Below are 23,108 nucleotides of genomic sequence, written 5' to 3'. Positions count from 1 at the left end.
GCAGCAGCAGCAGCTGCTGCTGCTGCTGCTTTCCCGTTACTAGTTCCAACTGCAACACGAGGGGCTCTTTGGCGAAGGCTGCTGCTGTCATCAGAGTACTATTTAGAGCAGCAGGAGTTGGCTGCTGCCAATTCGGCAGCAGCTCTTGCTGCTGCAACTTCACCTGCTGTTGCTGTTAAATCCGTTAACTCAAATTGGGTCTAAGCGCTGCTGCTGCAGCTGCTGCTGCAGCTGCTGCTGCAGCTGCTGCTGCTGCTTTCATTGCTGCTGCGTTTCTGTACCTGCCGTTACCTGTACGCCCGCTGCCGCCGTTTGACCGGCTGCTCGCGCGGCCGCTGCAACTGCTGCTGCTGCTGCTGCTGCTGCTGCTGCTGCTGCTGCTGCTCATTTGTACTGCTCGATTAGGACTTTGAGACCATCAATGGTATTCTTGTCCGTGGGAACTTCCAAAAGGTTCATGTAGACGTTTTTGTAGTCGCCTCTGCGGATCCACTCGCTGCTGCTGCTGCTGCTGCTGCTGCTGCTGCTGCTGCTGCTGCTGCTCCAGCCCACGTTGACCACCGCCGAGACCGCCAAGTGGCGCCCCCTGCTGCTGCTTCTCTCTGCTGCTGGCAGCCGCAGTTGGAAGTTGAGGGGCTTTCCCTCGTTGAGCTTTTCTGCACTGTCTTGGAAGCTGCTGAGGGCCACGCGGGGCGCGTCCATCACCAGGAAGCTCAGCTCCACCAGGTAGACCGAGCCCGGGGGCAGCTGCGAGGGCCGACCCCCCACAAACTCCAGCTCTCCGTTGATAATTAAGTCTTCTGCTGCTGCTGGCAGCAAAAAAAGCGAGAAAAAACACAGCAGCAGCAGCGGAAAGACCCGGCCCGCCATTTTGCAAGTTCAGAAACCACGCCGGCAGCCGTTCGCCGCGCCAAAGAGCCCAAAAGCCGCGAACAACAATTAAATTGAACAAAGAATTAATATTTAATGCAAAATAACTCTTGAGAGAAAGAAATATTGCCCGAATTTCGGCAGCAAGGACGCAGCTGCGCAGCCACTCCCGACACCCACGGCAGCCGCTGTCACGTTCAGCTTTCGCGCAGCGCGGAATCTGCCGATCCGCAGCCACCCGTGCGTCTTCAAAGCTTTTTAATCTTTTTAATTTGTGAGAAAATATATTAAAATTAAATTCGCGTTCAGTTTTATCGAAAATGGCGGCGAGAAAGCGCAGATCAGCAGGCCCGCGCTGTCGCCGGGGGAATCGCGACTGTTAGCGGAGCCCACTGTGCAACACCCTGGCCTCGAAAGACTGGAATTTCGCGGGTTTTGCAATTAATAATGCAAATAAAGGTCTATTAGAAGTTGAATTCGTCAATTATTGCGCAGATCAGTCGAAAGAGCCCGCCCTGACCGCCGGGGGCCCCGTTTTGCCCGCTTTCTGGCTCCTGTGCAAGGCCGCCGGCAGTGGTCTGCGGCGGCCGTGGGGCTGGCTGCTGCTGCGCCGGATTTCTTTGAGTTCTTCTTTTGAATTGTTTTTCTTTAATTCAAAAAGCAGCAGCAGAGGGAAAATGGTGACCACGAGGCGGCAGACGCGCGAAGAGGAGGCGCAGCAGCCGGCGGCAGCCCCCGTGCCGCCTTCGCGCGAGGCGAAACGCAAGGGAAACAGGCGAGAATTGCGTTTTTAAACATTTAATTTCATCTTTCTTGGATTTAATTTCATTTTAAATGACTTTTCCCGTTCATTTTACCCTCTGGAGCCTCAAAGCCGGCGCTTCCCGCTGCAGTCCTGTGTGCGAGCGAGTCGCAGCCTCGCCGCGCTGCACACACTGCCTCTGCTGCTCATTTCGCCAATTAATTTCTTTTAAATTAATTTTAAATTAATTTTAAATTAATTTTAAATTAATTCAATCTTTAATTCAGTTCAAAAGCCTCAACTAGAGCTGCATGCGCCTCCCGCTGCTGCAGCCCTCTACTGTTGCTGCTGCAGTCTGCACTGTGTGGTTTGCTGCTGCTCATCCTTTGCCTTTAGCCGATTGCTGTCTTGCTGTGTTGGTTTGCTGCAAGCTGCAGCGTGGCTCTGCTGCTGCTGCTGCTTGCTGCTGCTGCTGCTGCTTGCTGCTGCTGCTGCTGCTGCTGCTGCTGCTTGCTGCTGCAGCTTTGAATTCCTGCAGATTACTGGCTGTTGCAGCAGCTTGGCTGTGTTGTGTGCAGGGAGGAGAAGCGCGGATGTCCCTGCGCGGCAGCGGCTTGCTGCCCCGTGAAGCTGCTGCTGCTGCTGCTGCTGGCAGCAGCAGCAGCTTATTTGCTGCTGCCGGCTTCGCTTTTGGAGAAAGTCTTTGCTTACTTTAGTTCTTTGACTGGTGCAGCAAAAGGCGCAGCGGAGAGTTCGGGCAAAATAGCAGTGGAGCTCTAGCTCGCCTCTGCTGCGCTCCAGGCCCTGCAAGTGCAGCAAAACGTTCTATAAATGACTTAATATGTCATTTATGTTCTTTAATTTGTATTATTTATATTAATTGGCGAATTTATATGTACTTTGCACTGCAGTAGGCCTGCGAGCTGCGAAGACACCCCGCGCGTTCCCCGTGCGCGTGGGGTGTACGTACACCTCGGGACTCGCCCGCGCCGCAGCCGAGTGCCCGTCTTTTGTTTTGCTGCGGCATTTTAATTATTTTGAACTCCGAAAAGCCCAAAAAGCTTTCCCTATAAGATTTTTTTCCTTTTTTCTCTTCTTGTTTCCCCAAATGGGACGTTGGCAGGCTTTAGAGCTGCTGGAGAGGTGACCAGTGGACCACTTTCCGGGTTCTGCTGCAGCAGCTTCTGCTGCAGCAGCTTTTACTTGTGTGTCTTCTTAGTGCAGCAGCAACTTCGAGGCCCTAGCCAGCTGCAGCAGGCAGCTGCTAATTCATTTTTGCTGCTAGTCGAGATCTGCAATTGATAAAAGTGCTTCCAACTGCAGCAGCAGAAAAAGTAGACTGGCATAAATGCTGCTGCGGCTGCTCCCACTGGGGGCGTTGCTGCTGCAGCAGCAGCAGCAGTGGCGCCTGACGCAGCAGCAGCAGCAGCAGTTGCTTCCGCTGCAGCCGCAGCGCCGCAAACTTCACCTGATGCAGCAGCTGCTGCACCAGCTGTAGAAACACCTAATGCAGCAGCAGCGGCAGTAGTCGCGCCTGCTGCAGCAGCAGCTGCAGCTGCAGCAGCTGCCCTGCTGCAGCTGCAGCTGCAGCAGTAGTTGCACCTGGTGCTGCAGCAGCAGCAGCAGTTGCACCTGGAGCTGCAGCAGCAGCAGCAGCGGTACCTCGCGCTGCAGCCGCAGCAGCAGGCCCCGGGGCCGTGGCTGCGTGTGGCTGCCGCTGTGCACTCGCACTGCCTGCTGCTGCTGCTGCTGCGGGCTGCAGCAGCAGCAGCAGCAGCAGCAGCAGCAGCAGTGGACCACTGGTCACGCGGGTGGTCCACTAGAAGATGAGCGCAGCGCCGCCCCTCCTGGCGTTTCGGACGAAGACGTCCTTGGCGAGGGTCTGCACGTGGAGGGAAGAGTCGCCCTTGGGGGTGCATGCAACAGCAGCAGCAGCAGCAGCACTGACAGCAGCAGCAGCATCGAGGAAAATGACTTTGTTGCTGCTGCTCTCCAGAAAAGCCACTTCCACCTTTATTGGCGCTGCTTCCAGGCCCTGCAGCAAACGGCAAAGCCCTTTGTGTTCAGCAGCAGTTTTGAAAAACTGACAAAAACCCTCGTAGTAGTTCTTCTTGTCTTGCTGCAGCAGCAAACCACGCAGCGCAGCACGCAACCTGCTGCAGCAGCAGCAGCAGCAGCAGCTGCAGCAGCAGCAGCAGCAGCAGCAGCTGCAGCAGCAGCTGCAGCAGCAGCTGCAGCTGCAGCTGCAGCTGCAGCAGCTGCAGCGGCGGGAATTCTGCGTCCCAGGCGCAAACCCTAATCCCCAAACCGCAACCCCTAAACCCTAAAGCCCCAACCGCAAACCCTAAACCCTAAATTAGGGTTTGCTCACCGAGAGGTTTCGGAAGATTTCGGACTTTCCGCCCTTGTCTTTGTACTTGAAATCTGGCACTGGCTTTTTGGGTTCGAAGAAAGCCATGGCGCCTTCAACTGGAGATACACTCCAAACTATGAAGAGAGTGCCGTTGCTGGCAGTGTCGAAGACCAGGTAGGCCCCCTTTGTTGCTGCTGCTGCTGCTGCTGCTGCTGCTGCTGCTGGCGGCGCTGCTGCTGCTGCTGCTGGCGGCGCTGCTGCTGCTGCTGCTGGCGGCGCTGCTGCTGCTGCTGCTGCCACCGGCTCCGCTGCTGCGGCCCTCGGCGCGGAGCTCCCCGCCTTCTGCTTCTTCACAAAGTCAAACACACCCATTGTCACCGCTGCTGCTGCTGCTGCTGCTGCTGCTGCTGCTGCTGCTGCTGCGTAGGGCGGCTGGTGGGATGTGCCCGCTGGTGTGTCCGGCTCAAAGAACCTCCCCCACTCGAAATGAGACAGTCTGGAGGATAAACGGGAAGCAAAAGCCAACAAGACTTGAAAAAAGAAATAAAAGAAAGTTTTAATAATTGTTTTTGAAGTTGCTGCGGAGAAAAGTCGCAGTGCGAAGGCAGGCGGGAAGAGCCGCGAGGAAGCAGACAGAACAAGAGTGGGAAGGCGGCCCACGGCGGCGCTCGCCGAAGCCAGGCCGCAACAAAGAATTGAAATTGAAGAAGAAATTGGAAATGTTTTCTTTTGCGAAGTTCACTTTTAGAATTGCAAATAGATCAGAAGCAATCCGCGTTGCTGCTGCCATGTCAGGAAGCCGCAAGAGCAGCAGCAGCCAGCGCGCAGGCGGGCCGACACGGGCGCCACGATTAGCTCCGAATTCGCATTATAATAAAGAAAAAATAAATGCTTTTACTCCCAACTTCTTTCGAAATAAAGAAGTGACGAAGTGGAAACTTGAAAAGAACAATCTGCAACGCGAGCTGCCTGTACACCCGACTCTAACGGTCTGGCCACCTCTGCTTTCCTCGACACTCGCGGCCTGACTTTGCGAATTAGAAAAGAATAATTTCTTTCATTTCATTTTAAATTGTTTCCTATTTATGTCCTGCAGCTTATTCCCCTTTCCAGAGACCTCCCAAGCCTCTTCTTGAAAAGATCACTGCAGCAGACACACAAAGCCGGCACGGGGTTGTACCCCAGCGGGCTTCCCCAGCTTCTCTGGCTTATATATTGGTCTTTTTTGGCTTAAACGTTAATAGTTTGGAAATTAAAGTTTAGTTTAAGTTGAAAATGCAAAGACAGCAGCAGCAAAGGGCTTTCGCCGCGTTCGGGCGGGCCAAAAGCTGCTTTTTGTGAGCCCAAATGGCATTATTGAGGCAGCCAAGAAGTTCACTAAAAGCAGAAAAGAGGAAACAGAAACACAGGGGAGTGTTTGTGGCACTTGGCAGAAGCTAAGCAGCAGCAGCAGCAGCAGCAGCAGCAGCAGCAGCAGCTCAGGGCCAAATTGAATTGGCAGTTTGGCTTTGGGGCTGCATGCGCTGGGGCTTCTTGTGGGGTCTTCTGGCCCTCTTTAGCTGCAGCAGCTGCTGCTCCTGCAGCAGCAGCTTCTCCCGCAGCAGCTGCTGCTCCTGCAGCAGCAGCTTCTCCTGCAGCACCTGCTGCTCCTGCAGCAGCTGCTGCAGGAGCAGCAGGCTTAAAATGATAAGAAGCAGTTCAACTTTGCTGCACAGGAGGCGCAGCAACAGCAGCAAATACTGGGGCAGAAGGAGCGCTGCGTAGTCCCCGCTCTCTGGCCAGCAGCAGCAGCAGCAGCAGCAGCAGCAGCAGCAGCAGCAGCGCCGCAGCACTAGCTTTCCAGCTAGCTGCACTGGCCAAGAGTCCAGCAGCTGCTGCTTCCCCCCGCATCTGCTGCTGCTGCTGCTGCTGCTGCTGCAGTTAGCCCCTCAGTTTCTTAGACTTGAGTCTTTTAAACATTTTATTCTTAGAAGATCTTAAAGACAAAAAAGCTGCTCATAATAATCCCTTTTGCTCAGCAGCTGCAGCACGGGGGGCCCCCCCTGGGGCTGGGGGCCCCCCTTTTGGGTACCTTAGGGGGGCCCCCAGCCCAGGGGGGGCCCCATGTTTTGTTACTTTATATTTTAGATTGCAAAGAATTGGAAGTTATGGCTAGCTGCATGGCTAGCTGCCTGGCTAGCTGCCTGGCTAGCTGCTGGTGGCCTGCAGCAGCAGCTGGAGAGCTGCAGCAGTGCGTTTGGCAGGCCTTGAATGCAGCAGCAGCAGCAGCAGCAGCAGCAGCAGCAGCAAGGGCTATTATGGCCGAGCTGCTGGCAGCTTGTTAACTGCTGCCGCCCTTTGAATGTCTTCTCTTTTCCTGGAATTCAAAAAGACAAAAAGTCTTCTCCAAGTTTCGATTTGCTCTTCTTCTGCTGCGCTGCATGCAGACCACTGGTCACGCCAGGCAGCACCAGTGGTCCACTGCTGCTGCTGTTACTTGAATTCCCAGAAGCAGCAATTGCGTTCTTTTGCTGCCTGCAAGCTGCTGCTGCCAGCAGTGGCAAAACCTGCGTTTTGCTTTGTAAGCAGCAGCAGCAGCAGCAGCAGCAGCAGCAGCAGCAGCAGCAGCAAAAGACACGTTTTATTGACCAGAAGACTTTGCCAGAAAGACAAATTTGCTTTATTGAAAATAAAATTATAATGAAAAGTTTCTCAAGAGCCGCCTGAGCCAGCCAGTTGCTGCACAGCCAATTGTGGCCCGAATCTGCTGCCCTTATTCCCGTTTAGGGTTTAGGGTTTAGGGTTTAGGGTTTATGGTTTAGGGTTTAGGGTTTGTTGCGAGCCTAAAGGCCAAAGCAGCCCGGAAGCAACAAAATGAGCCTGTCTTTGAAGAGCTGCTGACTTTAATTCAAAAACAAATTTATTTTAACTTTTAAAATTCTATTTTGCTTTTTGCTGCTGCCAAAGTTATAACGGCGAACTGTTTGCTGCTAGCAGCAGCAAAGTTGCTGCTAGCAGCAGCAAAGTTGCTGCTAGCAGCAGCAAAGTTGCTGCCAGCTTTCTAGTTTGCTGCTGCCCAAAGGACTGCAGCAAAGGCCACTTTAGAGAGCCAACAGCAAATCTTTTGCTGCTAGCAGCAGCAAAGTTGCTGCTAGCAGCAGCAAAGTTGCTGCTAGCAGCAGCAAAGTTGCTGCTAGCAGCACCGAGGTTGCTGCTAGCAGCAGCAAAGTTGCTGCTAGCAGCAGCAAAGTTGCTGCTAGCAGCAGCAAAGTTGCTGCTAGCTTTCTACCTGCAGCAAAACGGCCCCACGGGAGCCATTTTGCTGCAAATGTGGCGAAGTCCTTTTCGTAAGCTGTGGGGCCCCACAGCTGAGCATTAAATGCATTTATTATCTCAAAATGTTTCCATTTTTGAATTAAATGTCTTTTTAATCTTTAAAGTGAAGTCAAAGCTCGCAGAGAAACCGAAAAAGAAAAGCAGCGGCTTCTTTGCTGCACTTGTGGGAGGCCTGAGCTGTACGTACAGCTGGGTGCAGCTGGGACTTTCAAAAATGTATTAATGGAATTCAAATTATTTTTTAAATGAAATATTTTGAAATAAAGAACAAATAAAGTCTGCTGAACAGGGCGCCTCGAGGAGGGGAAGGCTAAAGGCGCTGCAACTGCAGCGCAGCAGCAGCTGCTGCTGCTGCTGTTGCTCCACCGTCTGCTGCTGCTGCCATGCTTCCCTTCAGCTTCTGCTGCAGCACCGAAATTTGGAACTGGCTGCTGCCTGCACTAGGGACCCAGCAGCTGCTGCAGCAGGTGCTGTTGCTGCTGCTGCAGCACCAGCAGATATTCCTATCCAGTTAATCTTTGTGCTTATAAAGCAGCTTTTTGCATCGCAGCAAAAGCTCTCCGCAGCACAATACTAGCCCAGACCCTAAACCCTAAACCCTAAACCCTAAACCCTAAACCCTGAAGCAGACGCTGCGAGAAGACTCTGTTCATTGTTTTAGGGCCAAAGGCAGCGCCCACTGTTGGCTGCAAAGAAATGTTGAGGGTTTAGGGTTTGGATTCGTGGGGTCTAGGGTTTAGGGTTTGGGCTTTGTGCGCGGTTTGGGGCGGGGAGCTAGGGTTTAGGGTTTGGGACGCTGCTGCGCTGCTGCTGCGCTGCTGCTGCGCTGCTGCTGCGCTGCTGCGCTGCTGCTGCTGCAGCGAAGCCAGCTTCTGCGCGGGGCTCATTTGCTGCAGCTGCTGCTTGAAAAGCAGCCGCAAGTGAGACAGAAAAGCAGCAAAACTAATTCGGCCTTCTTTGTAAAGTTCTCCGAGTTCCCAAAGACAACATTCTGGCCAAGCCCCCACCACTGAGTCCCACGCAGCAGCACAACTCGCAATGGCTAGCTAGCTGGCTAGCTAGCTAGCTGCACAGCTAGCTGGCTAGCTACGTAGCTAGCTAGCTAGCTAGCTAGCTAGCTACATAGCCGGCCACATAGCTAGCTAGCCAGGTACCTACGTAGTTAGTTAGCTAGCTAGCTACCTAGTGAGGCTAGCTAGCTAGCTAGCTAGCTAGCTAGCTAGCTAGCTGGCTGGCAAAGATAGCTAGCTGCGGCCAAGGTGGATAGCTAGCTAGCTGCCTGCGAGGCAAAGGGCTGCACGGGAAGACAATAAGCGAGCAGCTAGCCAGAGCCCACAACTAGCTAGCGAGTCGCTGCAGCTAGCTAGCCACAGCAGCAGCAAAGAAGCAGCAGCAAAAGCAAATTCTTGCATTTAACTCACCATGGCAAGTTTGCTGCTGGAATGAGATGTCCACAAAACACTCCAGAGCAGGCAAAGCCTTGTCCAGATTCATGAAACAAATGCGGGTGAACCTCTCGCCTGCACACAAACCCTAAACCCTAAACCCTAAACCCTAAACCCTAAACCCTAGGGCGTTGGCAGGACACCGTGGACTTAAGCCCTTATCTGGCGATCGGTGTGACCTCTTTAGGACAAAATGCAGAACAGCTTCAGAGCTGCTGTTTCTGCCGCTGCTGCTGCTGCTGCTGCTGCTGCTGCAATGCGCTTGCCGCTACTGCTGCTTCGTACTACCGCTGCTGCTGTGTTGCTGCAAGTGCTGCTGCTGTTGCTGCTGCTTCCAGTAGTAGTAGTTCAGCCCTCGCTTTCCCTGCTGCTGCTGCTGCTGCCTTTACTATTTATTAATCCTGCTGCTGCTGCTGCTGCTGCCTTTACTATTTATTAATCCTGCTGCTGCTGCTGCTGCTGCTGCTACCTGCAGGCTGATAGATTTTCAAAGCGTGAGTGAAGCTGTAAGCATCCACTCTGGCCCGCCACTCCTTCCTCGAGTGCGCGTCTTGCGAGGAAACCACCGCGAACTCTGCGGAAAAAAAGAAATAAAAATGAAAAAAAGAAATTAAAATTAAAATTAAAATTAAAATTAATAAATAAAAGAAGTTTATTTGCAAAATGCGAAGTTCCACGCACTGACACGAACACGAACTTGCAAATTGAACTTGAACTGACGAAATGCGCACACCGGAAACGAGCAGCCGCGCCAACTTTCCAAATCATCAAACCCTAAACCCTAAACCCTAAACCCTAAACCCTAAACCCTAAACCCTAAACCCTAAACCCTTAATGGACCTTTCCTTGTGGCTTCTAACTTTCGCTGTGCCGCCTGCAGCCGCAGCTCCACCTTCTCCTTTGCAGCAGCCACGCGAGCCAACTCAGCGTCTACTGCCTGCCACCACAAACCACAAAACCTTAAACCCTAAACCCTAAACCCTAAACCCTAAACCCTAAACCCTAGAGCGCAAACCCTGCGTTCCATAACATAGCCTAGTGGGCCTGCACACCACGGAATGAACAGACAGCAATGCAGCCAGCGCGCAACGCAAACCCTGAAACCCTGAGCACTCGAATAAAGAAGTTCAGACCCTAAACCCTAAACCCTAAACCCTAAACCCTAAACCCTTGCCTTGTCCTCCTCAAGGAGCACTTGCACCTCCCGAAGGTTTTGCTCCGTCTCTGAAATGCAACAGAAAGCGCAACTTCTGCGCACGATCGTGCCTCCTCTAAACTTAAACCCTAAACTCTAAACCCTAAACCCTAAACCCTAAACCCTAAACCCCTAACCCTAAACCCTAAACCCTAAACCCTAAACCCCCAGTCGCCACGCTTACTAGCATTTAGTTCTTCTACCTCAGCTTGCAGCTGGGCACTCTCCATAGCTAGTTGCTCCAGCTCAGCTGAAGACAAAGACAAGCCCATACATGCTAGGCCCCAAACCCTAAACCCTAAACCCTAAACCCTAAACCCCAAACCCTAAACCTTGCGTGGCGTCCTATGTTCTATGCCTTAAACCACAAGCTCTCGAGTCTAGTCCTGCAACCCTAGACCCTCCCCTAATAGGCCGTAAACCCTAGACTTGTAGTATGTAAACCCTAAACCCTAAACCCTAAACCCTAAACCCTAAACCCTAAACCCTAGTTCCCGAGGAGTTAACCCTAAACCCTAACCAATTTGGTCGTCTATGAAGGTAGCGAACTCTTCAGCTCTCTGTCGGGCCCCTCGAGCTGCTGCTTCGCAGTCATCCTCTAGCTGCTGCAGCATAGCAGCTCCCAAGGCTGCGATCTTGCTGCTGCTGCTGCTGCTGCTGCTGTCGTTGCTGCAAAAGGCAGCAGAATCAGCAGCAGTGGAGGAAGCAGCAGCGAAGGGTGCTGCAGCGGCGCTGCTGCTGCTGCTGCTGCTGCTGCTGCCATTAGACAGCCTGCATGCGGAAGCTTTAGGTCCATTGGTCCCTGAGGGCCAGGCCCTCCGCTGCAGCTGCTGCAGCTTTTGCTTCTGCGGCTGCTGCTGCTGCTTCTGCTGCTGCAGCTGCTGCTGCTGCTGTAGCTGCATCGGCTGCTGCCCCTCCAGCTCCGCCACGCCATCCATTTTGTGCTTTCTGTGAGAGAAGGGTAGGGAAGGTGTGAGGGGGGTTGTAAATCCTAAACCCTACACCCTAAACCCTAAACCCTAAACCCTCTTTTGTGGATTATCCAGCTGCTGCTGTTCAATCCAGGACACTCTGCCCCACATAAAAGCCCCGCATAGTACTCCAAAGTGTCTCATGAAGTGCAGAAAACGCTGAAGTGAGCTGCTGCTGCTCCTGTTTGTGTTGCTGCTGCTGCCGCCGCCGCCGCTGCTGCTGCTGCAGCAGGCAAACGGCCTAACTGCGGAAAATGAAAGGGGTTCTATTTCTTTAATTTAAAAAGTAAAAACGTCAACTTTTTGAATTTATTAAAATTATTTTTCCCCTCTTTTCTGCAGACAACACTCATAACCAGCCAATATCGAAGAGGGCCCCAACAGGGGGGGCCCCTAGGTGGTGTTTTGGTGGGGTTGTTGACCAGCAGCAGCACAACACAGCAATTTGAAGTGTAAATAGCAGAATTTTTGTAAGAAAAATTTATAATTAATGATATATATCAATAGTTCATATCTATATATGTATTTGAGCCATTAATAAGCTCTCTTCACCCAAAACTCTTGCTTAACTGCCGTGCTAAGTCAATATACATCGGGGAGAATTTGTATTGGCATTGATAAGATCTTCTTGGTGAGTTTTCTTTGCAGCGGAAAAGAATTAAAAAGCAAAAATGGTATTAAATGGGCGACTTTCTTAAGCCGACGAAAAGGAACAAATGAAACAACAAAAGAAAACTGAGACAAAGATAGAAACGGCTGCGAAATGAAGGAAAGAAGCAGCAAAAGTAAAAAATGACACACAAGGAACAACAAAACCAAAAAGACAAACAAAGAGATGCAAAACGTTAAAAAAATAAAGAAAAAAAGATAAAGAAAAGCAAAAAGTAATTTAAAATGTCCATAAGTGCTGCTGATTTGTACACGGTCACCTAGAGCCTCCTCCGTTCTTCTTGCATCAAGCTTTGCCAATTCAGCTGCTTTTTGTGTTTCTTTTTCTCCATTTTTTGTCTCTTTTTGCTTTTTAAAATATGGGGACATTTCTGCTTTGCATGCGCCTTCGTTTTCGCCAATTTTCTGCCTTTTTGACTGTCTTTTTTCTCAACTTTTGTTCCATTTTGCTTCCATTTCGTCTCAGCACTTTTTGCTGCTCTGTACCATTCCACTGATTTGCATATTCCCTCATTTCTGGCAAACTGGCAGCTGGGGCACAAAGTTAAGTGTCGGGGCTTAGGGTTTAGGGTTTAGGGTTTAGGGTTTAGGGTTTGTTCTCCTGCGCTGTCCTGCTGATGAGAGCCACTGCCTTTGCCGGCGTTTTCAGCTGCTGCAGCCCTCTCTCCAGCTGCGTCAGCAGCTGCAGCAGCGGCTCCTGCTGCTCCTTCTGCTGCTGCTGCTGTTGCTGCTGCTGCTGCGGCCGCTACTGCTTTTGCTGCTGCTGCTGAAGCAGTGACAGTACCGCCAGTACCAGTAGAGGCAGCAGTAGTAGTAGAACCAGCAGCAGCAGCAGCAGCAGCAGCAGCAGCAGCAGCAAAACTTTCGGGACTATAGACGCAATGCCCAGGAATATGTGCCTAAGCATTGCAGTGTAATTAATGTCCAATAATTTAGAAATATTTCTGTCTTTTGCAAAAGATGAAAATATATATTTGCGCATGCATCCATATTTGAATCTGCACTATTTTCACAACTATATTTGCACTGGCAATTTCATTTTTATTTGCTTCTACAATTTTATATATTTTAGGTGCACCAAATTAGGCAGCAGCAGCAGCAGCAGCAGCAGCAGCAAACAGAAGCAGCAAGGTCGATGCTTCTTTGCTGCTGCATTATTCCTTGTCGGTCCTCGGGCGAAGCAGACGGCTGCTTGCTGCTGCTGTTGCTGCTGCTGCTTGTTGTGTTGCTGCTTCTGTTTACACTTTCACTGCTATTCTTGTTCCCGGTGCCTCTGTCTTGCTGCTGCTGCTGCTGCTGCTGCTGCTGCCAGACATGCTGGGGCTGCTGCTTTCATGCACAAAAGTGTGCCACGTGCTGCTGAAGTATTTCGCACCATAGGTTTCAAAGCTGCTGCTGCTGCTCTTGCTGCTGCTGCTGCTGCTGCTGCTAGTTTACTGATGGCTGCTGCATCTGCTCGGGCAGTAGGCTGCGGAGGAAGCTTGGTTCCAGCTGCTGTTGCTGCAGCAGCTGCCGCCGGTGCTGCTGCAGCCTCAGCTGCAAATTCTGTTGTCGCTGTTGCTGCTGCTGCTGCTGCTGCTGCTGCTGCTGTTCGTTTAGGGGGTGCTGCTCCTGCAGCAAAACTGTTTGCTGCCTGCTCTGCAGCAAGCCTTCCCTAAGGTCATCTACGCCCCAGACTGAGCCATCTGCGAGAACAACCCCAATAAGCACATGGGGGTAGCCGGCAGCTGCTGCTGCTGCTACTGCTGCTGCTGCTGCTGCTGCTCGCTGCTGCAGGATTTGCTCTGCAGCACTTGCAGGTGCTCGACGCTCCACCAAGAGATTCTCCCTGAGGCCCTCAGGATCATCTTGATGCTGCTGCTGCTCCCTCAGATGCCGAAGGGTTTGGTCCTGCTGCTTCGTTGCTGCTGCTGCTGTGTCGCATGCATGCAGCAGCAGCTGCCTCTCTGCTGCTGCGTCTGAGTCAACAAAAGCCATTCTATTAGTTTCTGCTTCTGTCCCATTTTCAGTCTCAGGCTTATTCAGCAAAGGCCAGATGGCCCTGCTTTGCAAACCACTTTTTGCACCTGAGTCCCAAATGGCTGCAGCAAGCATATCCCCGACTGCTGCTGCTGCTGCTGCTGTTGTGGCTGCTGCTGCATCTGCTGCTGCTGCTGTGCCTGCTGCTGCTGTGCCTGCTGCTGCGGCAGTTTCACTTCGCTGAAGTCTAGATGAGCCTAGGCCCCACATCGAAGGTTCCTTCAACTCAACTTCGGCCGCTGGCGCAATTGCTGCTGCTGCATCTGCTGCTGCTGCATCCACCGGATCTGCTGCAGCCGCTGCATCTGCTGCATGCAGTGCTGCTGCTGCACCTGCTGCACCTGCAGCTGGTGCTGTCCCACTTAAGATATTTTCCAAATGCAGCCACTGGCTTTGTATGGCATTTGTTGAACTTGCGGCTTCATGCCTCTGCCTGGAATCTCCTGAGAATATGGAGGTGTCTTCAAATGAGTCTGAAAATAAAGTGTTTTTACGCAAAGTCGGGAGGCAAAAGAAAAAAAAAATATTAAAACTGGAACCAAAAAGATGTGATAAAGAACAGAGAGACACAAGAAACACAAGAAAACAGGACTTGGTGAACAAGCTGATTGGCTGTTCACACGCGCTTCAGCACCAGAAGTGGAAACATGTTTTTAAAAGAACAAATGCAATCTCTGCGTGCCACTGGTTTGCTTTTGGTTTAATTTAACTAATTATCAGAGGCTGTGGGAGCTTCGCAGCAAACTGCAGCTACCTGGCTGCTGTGCGCCTGGCAGCAGGTGCTGCAGGCCCTCTGCCTCCCTTTTTGTTGTTTCCGTTGTTGTGGGCCTCTCTGGGCTTTCCCAGTCAGTTAATTTCAGGTTTTGTCCCACATTTGAGTCACTTGAAGGCGAGGAAAAATGCTGAAATGGGGCGGAAAGCTCCTGATACAAGTCCGGAGTTTCAGCGGCAACTGGCGGGAAAAGGGGCGAAGGAGATACGAAAAAGGGGATATCTGGTGATAAACTCAGTACAAAAAGAAAATAAAACAAAAATTTAAAGTAATTGTGAAAAAAATTTGCCCTTTTCATCTCGGTTAACCGCCAAATGGGGCAAGTTGAATTCGTCACATCGCCTGAAGAAAAGGAAGAGATCCTGAACAAAAAAGCAGGAAATTTTTCCTTATAATGAAGAAACTTATTTCCTTTTCTCCTGCTGCCTTATTCTCCTTCTCTCCTGCATTTCCCTTTTCAGTTCTGATACTTTTTACTTTGTTTTCTCCTGCCGCCTCGTTTCCCTTTTTTCCCGGATTTCCTCTTAGTTTTTCTCACCCCTTTCACTTGACTCCCCCCTTCAGCTGTTTCCGATTTTCTCAGACCAGAATTTGCAATATTTTTCTTTCTTATGCTTCTTTAATTTCCCATCCACGTAATTTGGCAAGCATTCATTCCGCAGTTTCTCCCTCAGGCAAATTTTGTGCATGTATCAGCATCTAGCACTGGGGGGACTGGAAGTGCGTGAAGGAAGTGCAAGAAATGAAAAAAACTAAATAAACAAATTCATATTTAATATTGTTTAATGTTTTAAAGTGAAGGAACCGGCTCACTCCGGTGCATGCACCTGGGCAAACAGACACGGAGGCTAGCCGCCAGAAACGTGCGCATGAGCCGCTCCTCTCCTTAGCTTTAAAGGTCAGTTTTCATGTTTTAATTAAATTCAATAATCTCAAATTCGACAGTAAATTCCTGAAAAGTTACTTTAACACCTGACGTTGCTGCTTGGCGGGCCATGATCATCCAGTTGGTCACTCGCCAGTGACCATGACACACTGGTTCCACGGATTCCGTGGGAAAGAATGCGAATATTACCAACAAATAAGTTGTTTTACGACTTTAAATAAGCAAACGGAAAGTAATCTGCAATAGGAAAAGTTCATTTCGGCTGATTCAGCTCACTTCAGGAGCTATTCTTCAGAATGCTTAGCATGGAGGACACCAGTACCATTGGTCCAGAGCCTCGAAACAGTGGAAGGTGAGCGCTACGCCTTGCCTCATGGGTTTTCAATAAAATATTTTACGTTTTTAAATTCCAGAATGTCTCAATTTTTTTTATTTTACCTTGTTCCGCAGCTGGAACTGCGTGGGAGCGGCTGCTTAGTGCGCCCCACGCCTCCTCGGTTCTCATGTGCAGCATTTCTTTCGTATAGACCTGAATTAGTACATTGTTCATTGTTTTCCAGTAAGTTTGATCTTCTCGGGGTGTTAATTGCATAAAACTCTTTTTCTGGGGTGTCAATGAAACGGGACGCAGCAGCCTGGTGGCTCAAGGCCTCTTTAAGGAAGGTAGAGAGCCTCATTAGATCCCAATTCACATGCTCTTCAGTGCGTAAGGCTTATTTATTAGAGGTTTAAAAACAAAAGAGGCACTACAAATAAACGGAAACACCAAGTTTAATCGGGAGGCGGCAAAACAGCGAAAATAGAAAGGCTTCTAGTCCTTCATCTAAGGACGGAAGCAAGGAAATAGCGTCTGAAGGCTGTAAATAATGCAAACAGTGAACTTAAATTTGAATATAAATTTAATTTGCTGCAGGCGAATCCGTAGAACCAGAACTCCGTGAAGACCCAAGCCTTAAAACTTTAAACCCACGAAAAATGAAGACCTGCACCGTAGATCCTAAACCTGAAACCCTGAATGGTAAAACTAAGTTTGTTGTTTACTTTAGACATGAAACCCTAAATATTAAAACGAGATTTGTTATTCAACTTAGTTTTATTTATTTGCATTACTTCTTCTCAAGACAGAGGGAAGCGGGCTGCTGGATGCTTTGTGGCGCTCGTTTGTTGATCTTTTTGCTGACACTTTGCCTTGTGCCTCCTGCATTTACTTATATTTGTATTTGTGTGTATTAATTTGCAAACAAATTAACTTTTGTGTATATTTCTCTCTCCCGTTTCTTCCAATTGCTACCTGGGACCGAAGCACTGCTGCACCTGCCCGTCCATTTGGCTGCAAGCTTTGTCCTTCTCCACACAATTAAGCAGCAATTATAATTGTTGTTGCTGCTAGCTACGATCAACTATTTGGTCTGCTGCGTCTTGATCAAATATACGTAAAGTACGAAACAAGGCAGTTTGCAGCTGGTGTTGGGCGAAGTTGAAATAAGGAAACTGCGCCATTTTGCCTATTGTTATTAAGCAAAAGCACTGGATGGGATTTGCTGCTAGCTGTAAGTAAATATATATTTAAGTAATTAAATGTTTACATTTGTTTGGTTTAGGGAGATATCGCTGTTTTCAAATCAACTGCTTCCTGGTGATGCGCATTTGATTTCATTGCCAAACTCTCAACAGAGTCTTTGAAGAATTGCTGCACTGGGAATCAGAAACTCCACCGCAGAACCAACTATTGGCGCCAGCCAGCGAAGTCCACTTTCAGAGAAGTCTTTGGCGTTTTTAGTCAAGTTTAAACCGCTGCTTTTATTCCCGGATCTTCTTGCTGGCTATCTTCTCTCCAGCTCAGCAAAAGGCGCCTTCATAATTCTTAATTGGGCACTTAATTGAGTTGATCTTGCATTGCCTCGCGCAACAATTCCTTATGAATGTTGTGTTGCCAAGAAGAGATCATAAAATAGACCGTTTTTGGCTCCTGATTGAAACTTTTTAACGTGCCAGTGCCTATTGTTCTTCTTTCCACCTGCTTGTAGTGCAAGAAGAGTGAGACTCTGGAAGCTCTTGATCTTATTTGCCACAATTTGGTTCATTTGACATTTCAGTGGTGACATAGCTAGGCTTTGCTGCAGCAGTTTTAGCTGCCTGCAGGTTTGCGTGGCTTCAGTCAAAGGCTTCAGGATGCTGAGCGGCCAAAGAAGAAGCAAACTATTAATTGAGCAACTTGCAACAAAAAATTATCTTCTTTGTTTTATTGTAGTGGTTGTGCTTAATTAAATAATCCAAAATATCCTAGACATTACTGAATGCAACAGGAATGTGAGCTGAGGGGAAATAGAGCAAATTGGCTCACAAATGAAAAAAGGCTGGGCCACGGCCAAATGTTCCCGGAAGGATTCTTCTTTTGTGGGGGTCCTCTTTGATTCAGAATATCGATGACCTTTCTGGCTAGCAATGAGCATTCAAAAAGCCAACTTGGGATATCTAAGGATGGCTTTTCAGCGGCGCACTGGTGGCTGCATTGAACTCTTCTCTTTTCCCCAATATGCTTTTGAGGCAAGGCCAGAAACGCCCGCAGTTCTGTAGGAGTTTTAAACTCTTTAGGGGCTTCTCTAGAAGCCATTTCCCACTTCAGATGTTGCATAGTCGTACTAGACTGCAGAGGCCTCTGCCCTCTTCCCATTTGGCGAGGAATTAGGCTCAGATATGGCCAAAACTTGGAATATTTATGAATACTTTGTTCAAAAGTTGGGACAAAGAAGCTTTAAAGTGACTTTTCAGCATTTATTTCTCCTTGCTCAACTCTGAAAATGCACCAAAAGTTGGTTTCTTGTATAATTTCCGCCAACTATTCAAATTTGCAAGAGGCAGAATGTCTCAGTGCAGCTTTTTGAATTGTTATTCAGAAAACTTGAGAGATTCAGCAATTAAATGTGCTGCTTGAAAACAAAATAAATATATTTATATATTCGCCGAGTTGTATTTGTCTTCTTACGCTCGTTCAAGCCTGTTAGGCATCTTGCAAGAAGCAATTCTTGAATTCAGCCACGGGAAACGAATCCTTGAGTTTGGCTTTCCAGTGTGTTTCATTTGAGACAGTCTTAAAATTAAAAAAGAAAAGTATTTTTGCATTAAATTAACACTTTCCTTTCTTTTCTCAGCTCCAACTCCTTTCTTGCGCAGAAGTCTGGGCTGTGCATGCAGCAGCGGCAGCAGTTGCTGCTGCATGCAGAGGCCCTTTTGCACGAAATAAAAGCTTATGATTGATTCGTAACTTTTAAATTTCTAAAATGAATTAAAAATTGCGTTTTTAATTTCTTTTTCCACTTCGAGTTAGCCAATAAATAGAGAGCTGCTCAGGAGAGCAGGGCAGCCCGGCCCGCCCGAAGACACGAAGAGTGCCTTTTAGGATTTGTTTAGCAGCAAATTAATAACTCAAATAAAAATTAATTAAATTTTACTCAAGTTGTGCACTTAGAGTCCCTTCTATCCCAAAGTTGAGCCAGCAGCAGCAGCAGCAGCAGCAGCAGCAGCAGCAGCAGCAGCCATGAGGGCTTTGCTTCCCTCTGCACTCCTCGCCCACAAGCCCCGTCTCCTCTCTCGCTGTTGCGCCCTAGTAAGACTCGAGCGCGCGCCCGCTGCAGCTGCTGCAGCTGCAGCGCCGGCTGCAGCAGCAGCAGCAGCAGCAGCAGCTCCAGCAGCAGCAGCGGCAGCAGCAGCAGCAGCGCAGGCAGCCGCAGAAGCCAGCCTGCGGCTCCCCCCTCCACCCCTAGGCCCCTTTTCTCCAACTGCCTGCCGCTTATTCCCCAGAGGCTCCTTCAGGGACGGGCCCCCCTTGGGGGGCCCCCCGGGGGGCCCCCAGGGGGGCCCCCAAGGGGGGCCCCCAGGGGGGCCCCCAGGGGGGCCCCCCAGGGGGGCCCCCCTGGGCGGCCAGCTGCACCCAGAAAGCGCAGACCCTTTCAAGCCGCAGCAAATGCGGCGAATGGACTTGAAGTTGGGGCCTTATGCGGGAGGCCGTTTTTTTGTGTCTCCAAAAGAAGATCCGAAGGAGTTTATTTTGTGTGTTATTATTGTTGCCATTTTCCTGTACACTCTCGTCCACACCTACACGCAGCCGGGTGAGCAGCAGCAGCAGCAGCAGCAGCAGCAGCAGCAGCTGCTGCTGCTGCTGCTGCTGCTGCTGCTGTAGGCTTGCCAGCAGGCCCCTGAGGTGCAGTTTTTCGCATGTAATAGATCTGAGGCCTGAGCGAGTGGAATCGACGCAGGAGCGAATAAATGAGCCCACAGACTGTGCATGGAATATGGGTTGGAGTAAATAGTGCTTATAATGGATATTTTTGAATAAATATTCCCAAAATATTCTCAAAATGTGTCTTTTTATTTGCCAACTGCCTTTTTCAGGGGGAGAAACTGTGTTCCAGCGGCGGCGGCGCATCATCAGAGAGCGGCTGCTGAAAGAGGCGGGACTAAACGAGGCGGATCTGGAGGCGCTGGAGGCCGAAGAGGCCCCTTTGACGAACTGAAGTGGTTCAGTTTGTCGCAATTTTAAAACAAAATAGAGCAATATAAATGAAAATGAAACAAATATATTATTGTACTCCAGCGGCGCGCAGCAAATGGAAAGCCGCGAGCTGCGAAAGGCGCAGCCGCGTGGCTACGGCGCTCAGGTGTACAGACAGCGTGGCGCTGAACTACTCAGCAAGAGTTCCGAAGTCTTTCTTTTTTGGGCTTGCGTTCAGATTTAGAGAAGAGGCTTAGCTCGAATGGAATATACGAAATATATTAGAGTTACGAGAGCGAAACTGTGCGAAAGAGCAGCTCATGGTGGGCAGAATGGGACGCCCAGTGACCCTAGTGCTGAGGAATGCATTTTGCAAGATCCCTCAACTAGGGCTAAGTTAACTGGCCAGGGGGCCCTGTAGTGACTCTTTCACAACAGATAAATTGTTAATTAGATTAATTAGAGGGATCTGCGAACTCTGAGCTGCCTGGCAGACCATTCTGGGCTGGCGGAAGAGATCTCTGCTGCCAGAAGCGCAAGATCCCAGGCAGCTCGTGCAGCGAAGCCAGGGGTGACCAGTGGTCCACTTCTTGCTGCCAATTTGAAGTGGGCGCTGCTTTCCAGAGCTTAAGTACTGGCGGGCTTTTAAGCCTTGGGGCTTGCGAAGAGATCGGTGCATCGAGGACTGGCTGTGGGCCTCCAGGCGCTGCACACGGAGGCGCGGGCAGTTTCAAAAAGAAATAAAAATGAAAATATTAAATAAAAGTTGCAATTAAAACCACCAACTGAGAAGAACGGGGTGTACGAGGAGTGGAGCTGCACCCCCGGCGCCAGCCAGCAGCAAGGCACAGGGGGGGGGGCGATCTCACCCATTGCCGGGCCCCTTTTGCCGCTATTAATGGGAAATATAAAAAGAAAGGATTTTAATTTTGTTGTTATCTCCTTTTAATTTGGAGACACGCGTTGATTGCTGCGGAAACTGCACCTGGGGGCGTTGCTGCTGCTGCTGCACTTGCTGCGGAGAAGGGCGGCGAGGCTTAGGGGAAAGAGGGGGCAAAAGCCTCGGAAAAGCCGAATTAATGTGAAATAAAGAATTTATTTTTCGAAAAGTGGCATTTTAATTAAAAAAAAGCTGCTGCGGGGCGGTGTGGGCCCCGGCGGCGCTGCAGCACTCGGCGCCGCTGCTGCAGAGCAGGCGGGCAGCAGCAGCAGCTGCTGCTGCTGCTGCTGCAGCGCTGAGCAGCAGCAGTTTGCACTTGTGCAAAAATGGCTAAGTTGCAAATCGCGTTTTTGCAAAAGTCCCGCTGCTGCCCGTAGCTTTCCGACTGCGCCGCGGGGGCGCCCCACCCACTCTCGTGGCCGCTCCGCCAGGGCTTGCGCTGCAGTTTGCAAATCTTTTTTGCGAAACTCTTTTGAATTTGGTTTTTAAATTCGAGAGAAGGCGAATTTCCCCGAGGGCGCTGCGTCGGCCGCCGGCCCGCGCAGGGTGCAGCTGCTGCAGCGGGGCAGCAGCAGTTCTTGCAAGATCGAGTCGATCTCCACTTGGGAGGCCTCCCTGAGTTTGCTGCTTTTCTGAGGAGCTGCAGCAGCAAAAATGGCGTTTTTGGGGCGGGTGGGGAGTTTGTGGGTGTGCGCGGCGCTGCTGCTGCTGCTGAGTTCAAGTTGCTGCTCGCCGCGCGCCGCTGCTGCTGCTGCTGCTGCGCCCGGCGCCGCTGCTGCGCCGCGCAAGCCCATAATGAAGAAGGTGAAGACCAACATGACCCGCAAGTTCGTGGGAATGACTTCGCAAGCCATTTTGAGGGACTTGTACGAAGTTTGGGTGCGGAAGCTGCTGCTGAAGGAGCTGCGGGGGGCCCACGAGGACTTCGTGCAGGCCCACAGCCCGCAGCTGTACTACAAAATAGCCCGCGCGTGGCACAGCGCCTTCTGCCACCAACTCCGCACTGCGCGGCTGCCAGCTTCCTGGCGAGCAGCAGCAGCAGCAGTGCACAGGAAGCTGGGGGGCCGCGGGGACTTGCTGCAGGCGCTGCCGCCGGTGGGCAAGAAGGGGCGGCGGCTGCGGCTGCAGCAGCAGCAGCCGAAGCGGGACTTCATTCGCTTCGCAGTCTTCTTCCTCAGGGCCTTCGTGCCCGCCTCTCTCGAGAAAGCTGCAGCAAAGGACAGCGCAGCAGCAGCAGCCATCATCAGCCGCCAAGAACCCAACTTAAGAGCTGCTCTCTACTCCACTCTCGCCGCTTTCTTCCAGTTCCTCGTGGGCAGCGCCCCCGGCTGCAGGATCACCGCCACGGCCTTCGTCTTGGCCGCCATTTCCCCCTGCCCCTTCGGATACCTCGTTGAACCTGCATTTATTTACCAAGTTTTGCGAAACTCGCCGCCAGAAACTCTGCATTCGCTGGCTTCGCTGCGGCGAGTGGCCACTTCGAAGCCCTGCCCGGACTTCAAGCGCGACCTGCTGCAGCTGCTGATGGTGAACGGCGTCACTGCCGACGACATGAGCCGCGCCACCAACCTCAGGAAGGACCTCGCCAAACTAATTGTTCCCGTCGAGCAAATTGTCGCGGAAAAGGAGGAAGAACTCCGCAAAATGGAGGAGATCTCGCTGAAAGACCTGCTGCGGAAGGACGGCGAGGACGCCGCGGTGGCCGAAACCCCCGAGGACCTCAGGGCAGGACTCGACGACCTCTTCGCCAATTCTGGAGTTCCAGGAAACGAAAATGCAGAAAATAATCTCCAGAAAGCCGCAGAAGTCCACTTCAGCGACCCTGACACCGCCGCCGCCAAAGCCTACTTCGACAGAGTGCGGCTGCTCGTGGATGGCAACGCGGCCAGCGACGGCTTCCTCGACTTGCCCAGCGCCGACTTCCAAACTTTGATGGAAAAAACGGCCGCCGAATTCGAAGAAGAAGACCGCAGCAACGCGCAGAGAGCGCCGTTCAAGGTCGACAGGTCTGCGGGCATCAAGGAGCAGACGGAGGAGGCGATCCAGCAGGCTCGGGGCGGCAGACTTCGCGTGGAGCCTTTTTTTCCCCCCCAAAAATGAAAATAAACCCAAAAAATAAACAACAAAGGTCATCTCCACTTCAGCCAGCCGCCACGCACCGCGAGCGGCTGCCAGCAGCTTACAGGACGCCTACGGCTGGGGATTTTTTAGCGCACCAAGACCAGACTCGTCTCCAGCTTTTCATTTAATCCAATAGAGACAAATTGTGGGAACAACCTCTTGCAAATGCCTTTGTTCGGTGAAGATCGGGAAACTCAGACGAACACCTGCAGCCGGCCTTTTTCGCGGTCGCCGCGCTGTCACCGGCAGCTGCGCTGCGAAGCAGCTGCTGTGTTTAGGGTTTCTTGCTTTCATTCACCATTTAACTTTTCCCCAATT

At 50.9% G+C, this 23,108-nt stretch overlaps 6 protein-coding genes across 6 annotated transcripts; 2 read left to right on the top strand and 4 right to left on the bottom strand.

The window, feature by feature from the left end:
* Positions 1–384: 384 nt before the first annotated feature.
* ENH_00077050 (hypothetical protein, conserved) lies at positions 385–870 on the bottom strand (the record flags this gene model as incomplete). The annotated part of the gene is made up of 1 exon (XM_013582634.1): positions 385–870. The coding sequence occupies one exon, from the start codon at positions 868–870 to the stop codon at positions 385–387; it is 486 nt and encodes a 161-aa protein (XP_013438088.1).
* Positions 871–3,431: 2,561 nt separating this feature from the next.
* On the bottom strand, positions 3,432–4,337 carry ENH_00077040 (Chromosome III, complete sequence, related; the record flags this gene model as incomplete). Its single annotated transcript, XM_013582633.1, has 2 exons — positions 3,432–3,731; positions 3,984–4,337. The coding sequence occupies 2 exons, from the start codon at positions 4,335–4,337 to the stop codon at positions 3,432–3,434; spliced, it is 654 nt and encodes a 217-aa protein (XP_013438087.1).
* A 4,214-nt stretch (positions 4,338–8,551) lies between these two features.
* Positions 8,552–10,858, bottom strand: ENH_00077030 (hypothetical protein, conserved; the record flags this gene model as incomplete). Its single annotated transcript, XM_013582632.1, has 7 exons — positions 8,552–8,574; positions 8,702–8,800; positions 9,195–9,299; positions 9,566–9,662; positions 9,894–9,949; positions 10,105–10,170; positions 10,441–10,858. 7 exons carry the CDS (start codon positions 10,856–10,858, stop codon positions 8,552–8,554), a joined length of 864 nt encoding a protein of 287 aa, XP_013438086.1.
* A 2,130-nt stretch (positions 10,859–12,988) lies between these two features.
* On the bottom strand, positions 12,989–15,174 carry ENH_00077020 (hypothetical protein, conserved; the record flags this gene model as incomplete). The annotated part of the gene is made up of 3 exons (XM_013582631.1): positions 12,989–14,052; positions 14,334–14,573; positions 15,165–15,174. 3 exons carry the CDS (start codon positions 15,172–15,174, stop codon positions 12,989–12,991), a joined length of 1,314 nt encoding a protein of 437 aa, XP_013438085.1.
* A 3,601-nt stretch (positions 15,175–18,775) lies between these two features.
* Positions 18,776–19,751, top strand: ENH_00077010 (hypothetical protein, conserved; the record flags this gene model as incomplete). The annotated part of the gene is made up of 2 exons (XM_013582630.1): positions 18,776–19,346; positions 19,630–19,751. 2 exons carry the CDS (start codon positions 18,776–18,778, stop codon positions 19,749–19,751), a joined length of 693 nt encoding a protein of 230 aa, XP_013438084.1.
* Positions 19,752–21,464: 1,713 nt separating this feature from the next.
* On the top strand, positions 21,465–22,769 carry ENH_00077000 (hypothetical protein, conserved; the record flags this gene model as incomplete). Its single annotated transcript, XM_013582629.1, has 1 exon — positions 21,465–22,769. The coding sequence occupies one exon, from the start codon at positions 21,465–21,467 to the stop codon at positions 22,767–22,769; it is 1,305 nt and encodes a 434-aa protein (XP_013438083.1).
* Between the last annotated feature and the right edge of the window lie 339 nt (positions 22,770–23,108).

Source organism: Eimeria necatrix, genomic scaffold, assembly GCF_000499385.1.
Source record: "Eimeria necatrix Houghton genomic scaffold, Enh_scaff7, whole genome shotgun sequence".
In the NCBI taxonomy this organism is placed as follows: Eukaryota; Apicomplexa; class Conoidasida; order Eucoccidiorida; family Eimeriidae; genus Eimeria; species Eimeria necatrix.
The sequence above is the reverse complement of the archived record's forward strand: the minus strand, read 5'-3'. Positions and strand labels throughout refer to the sequence as shown.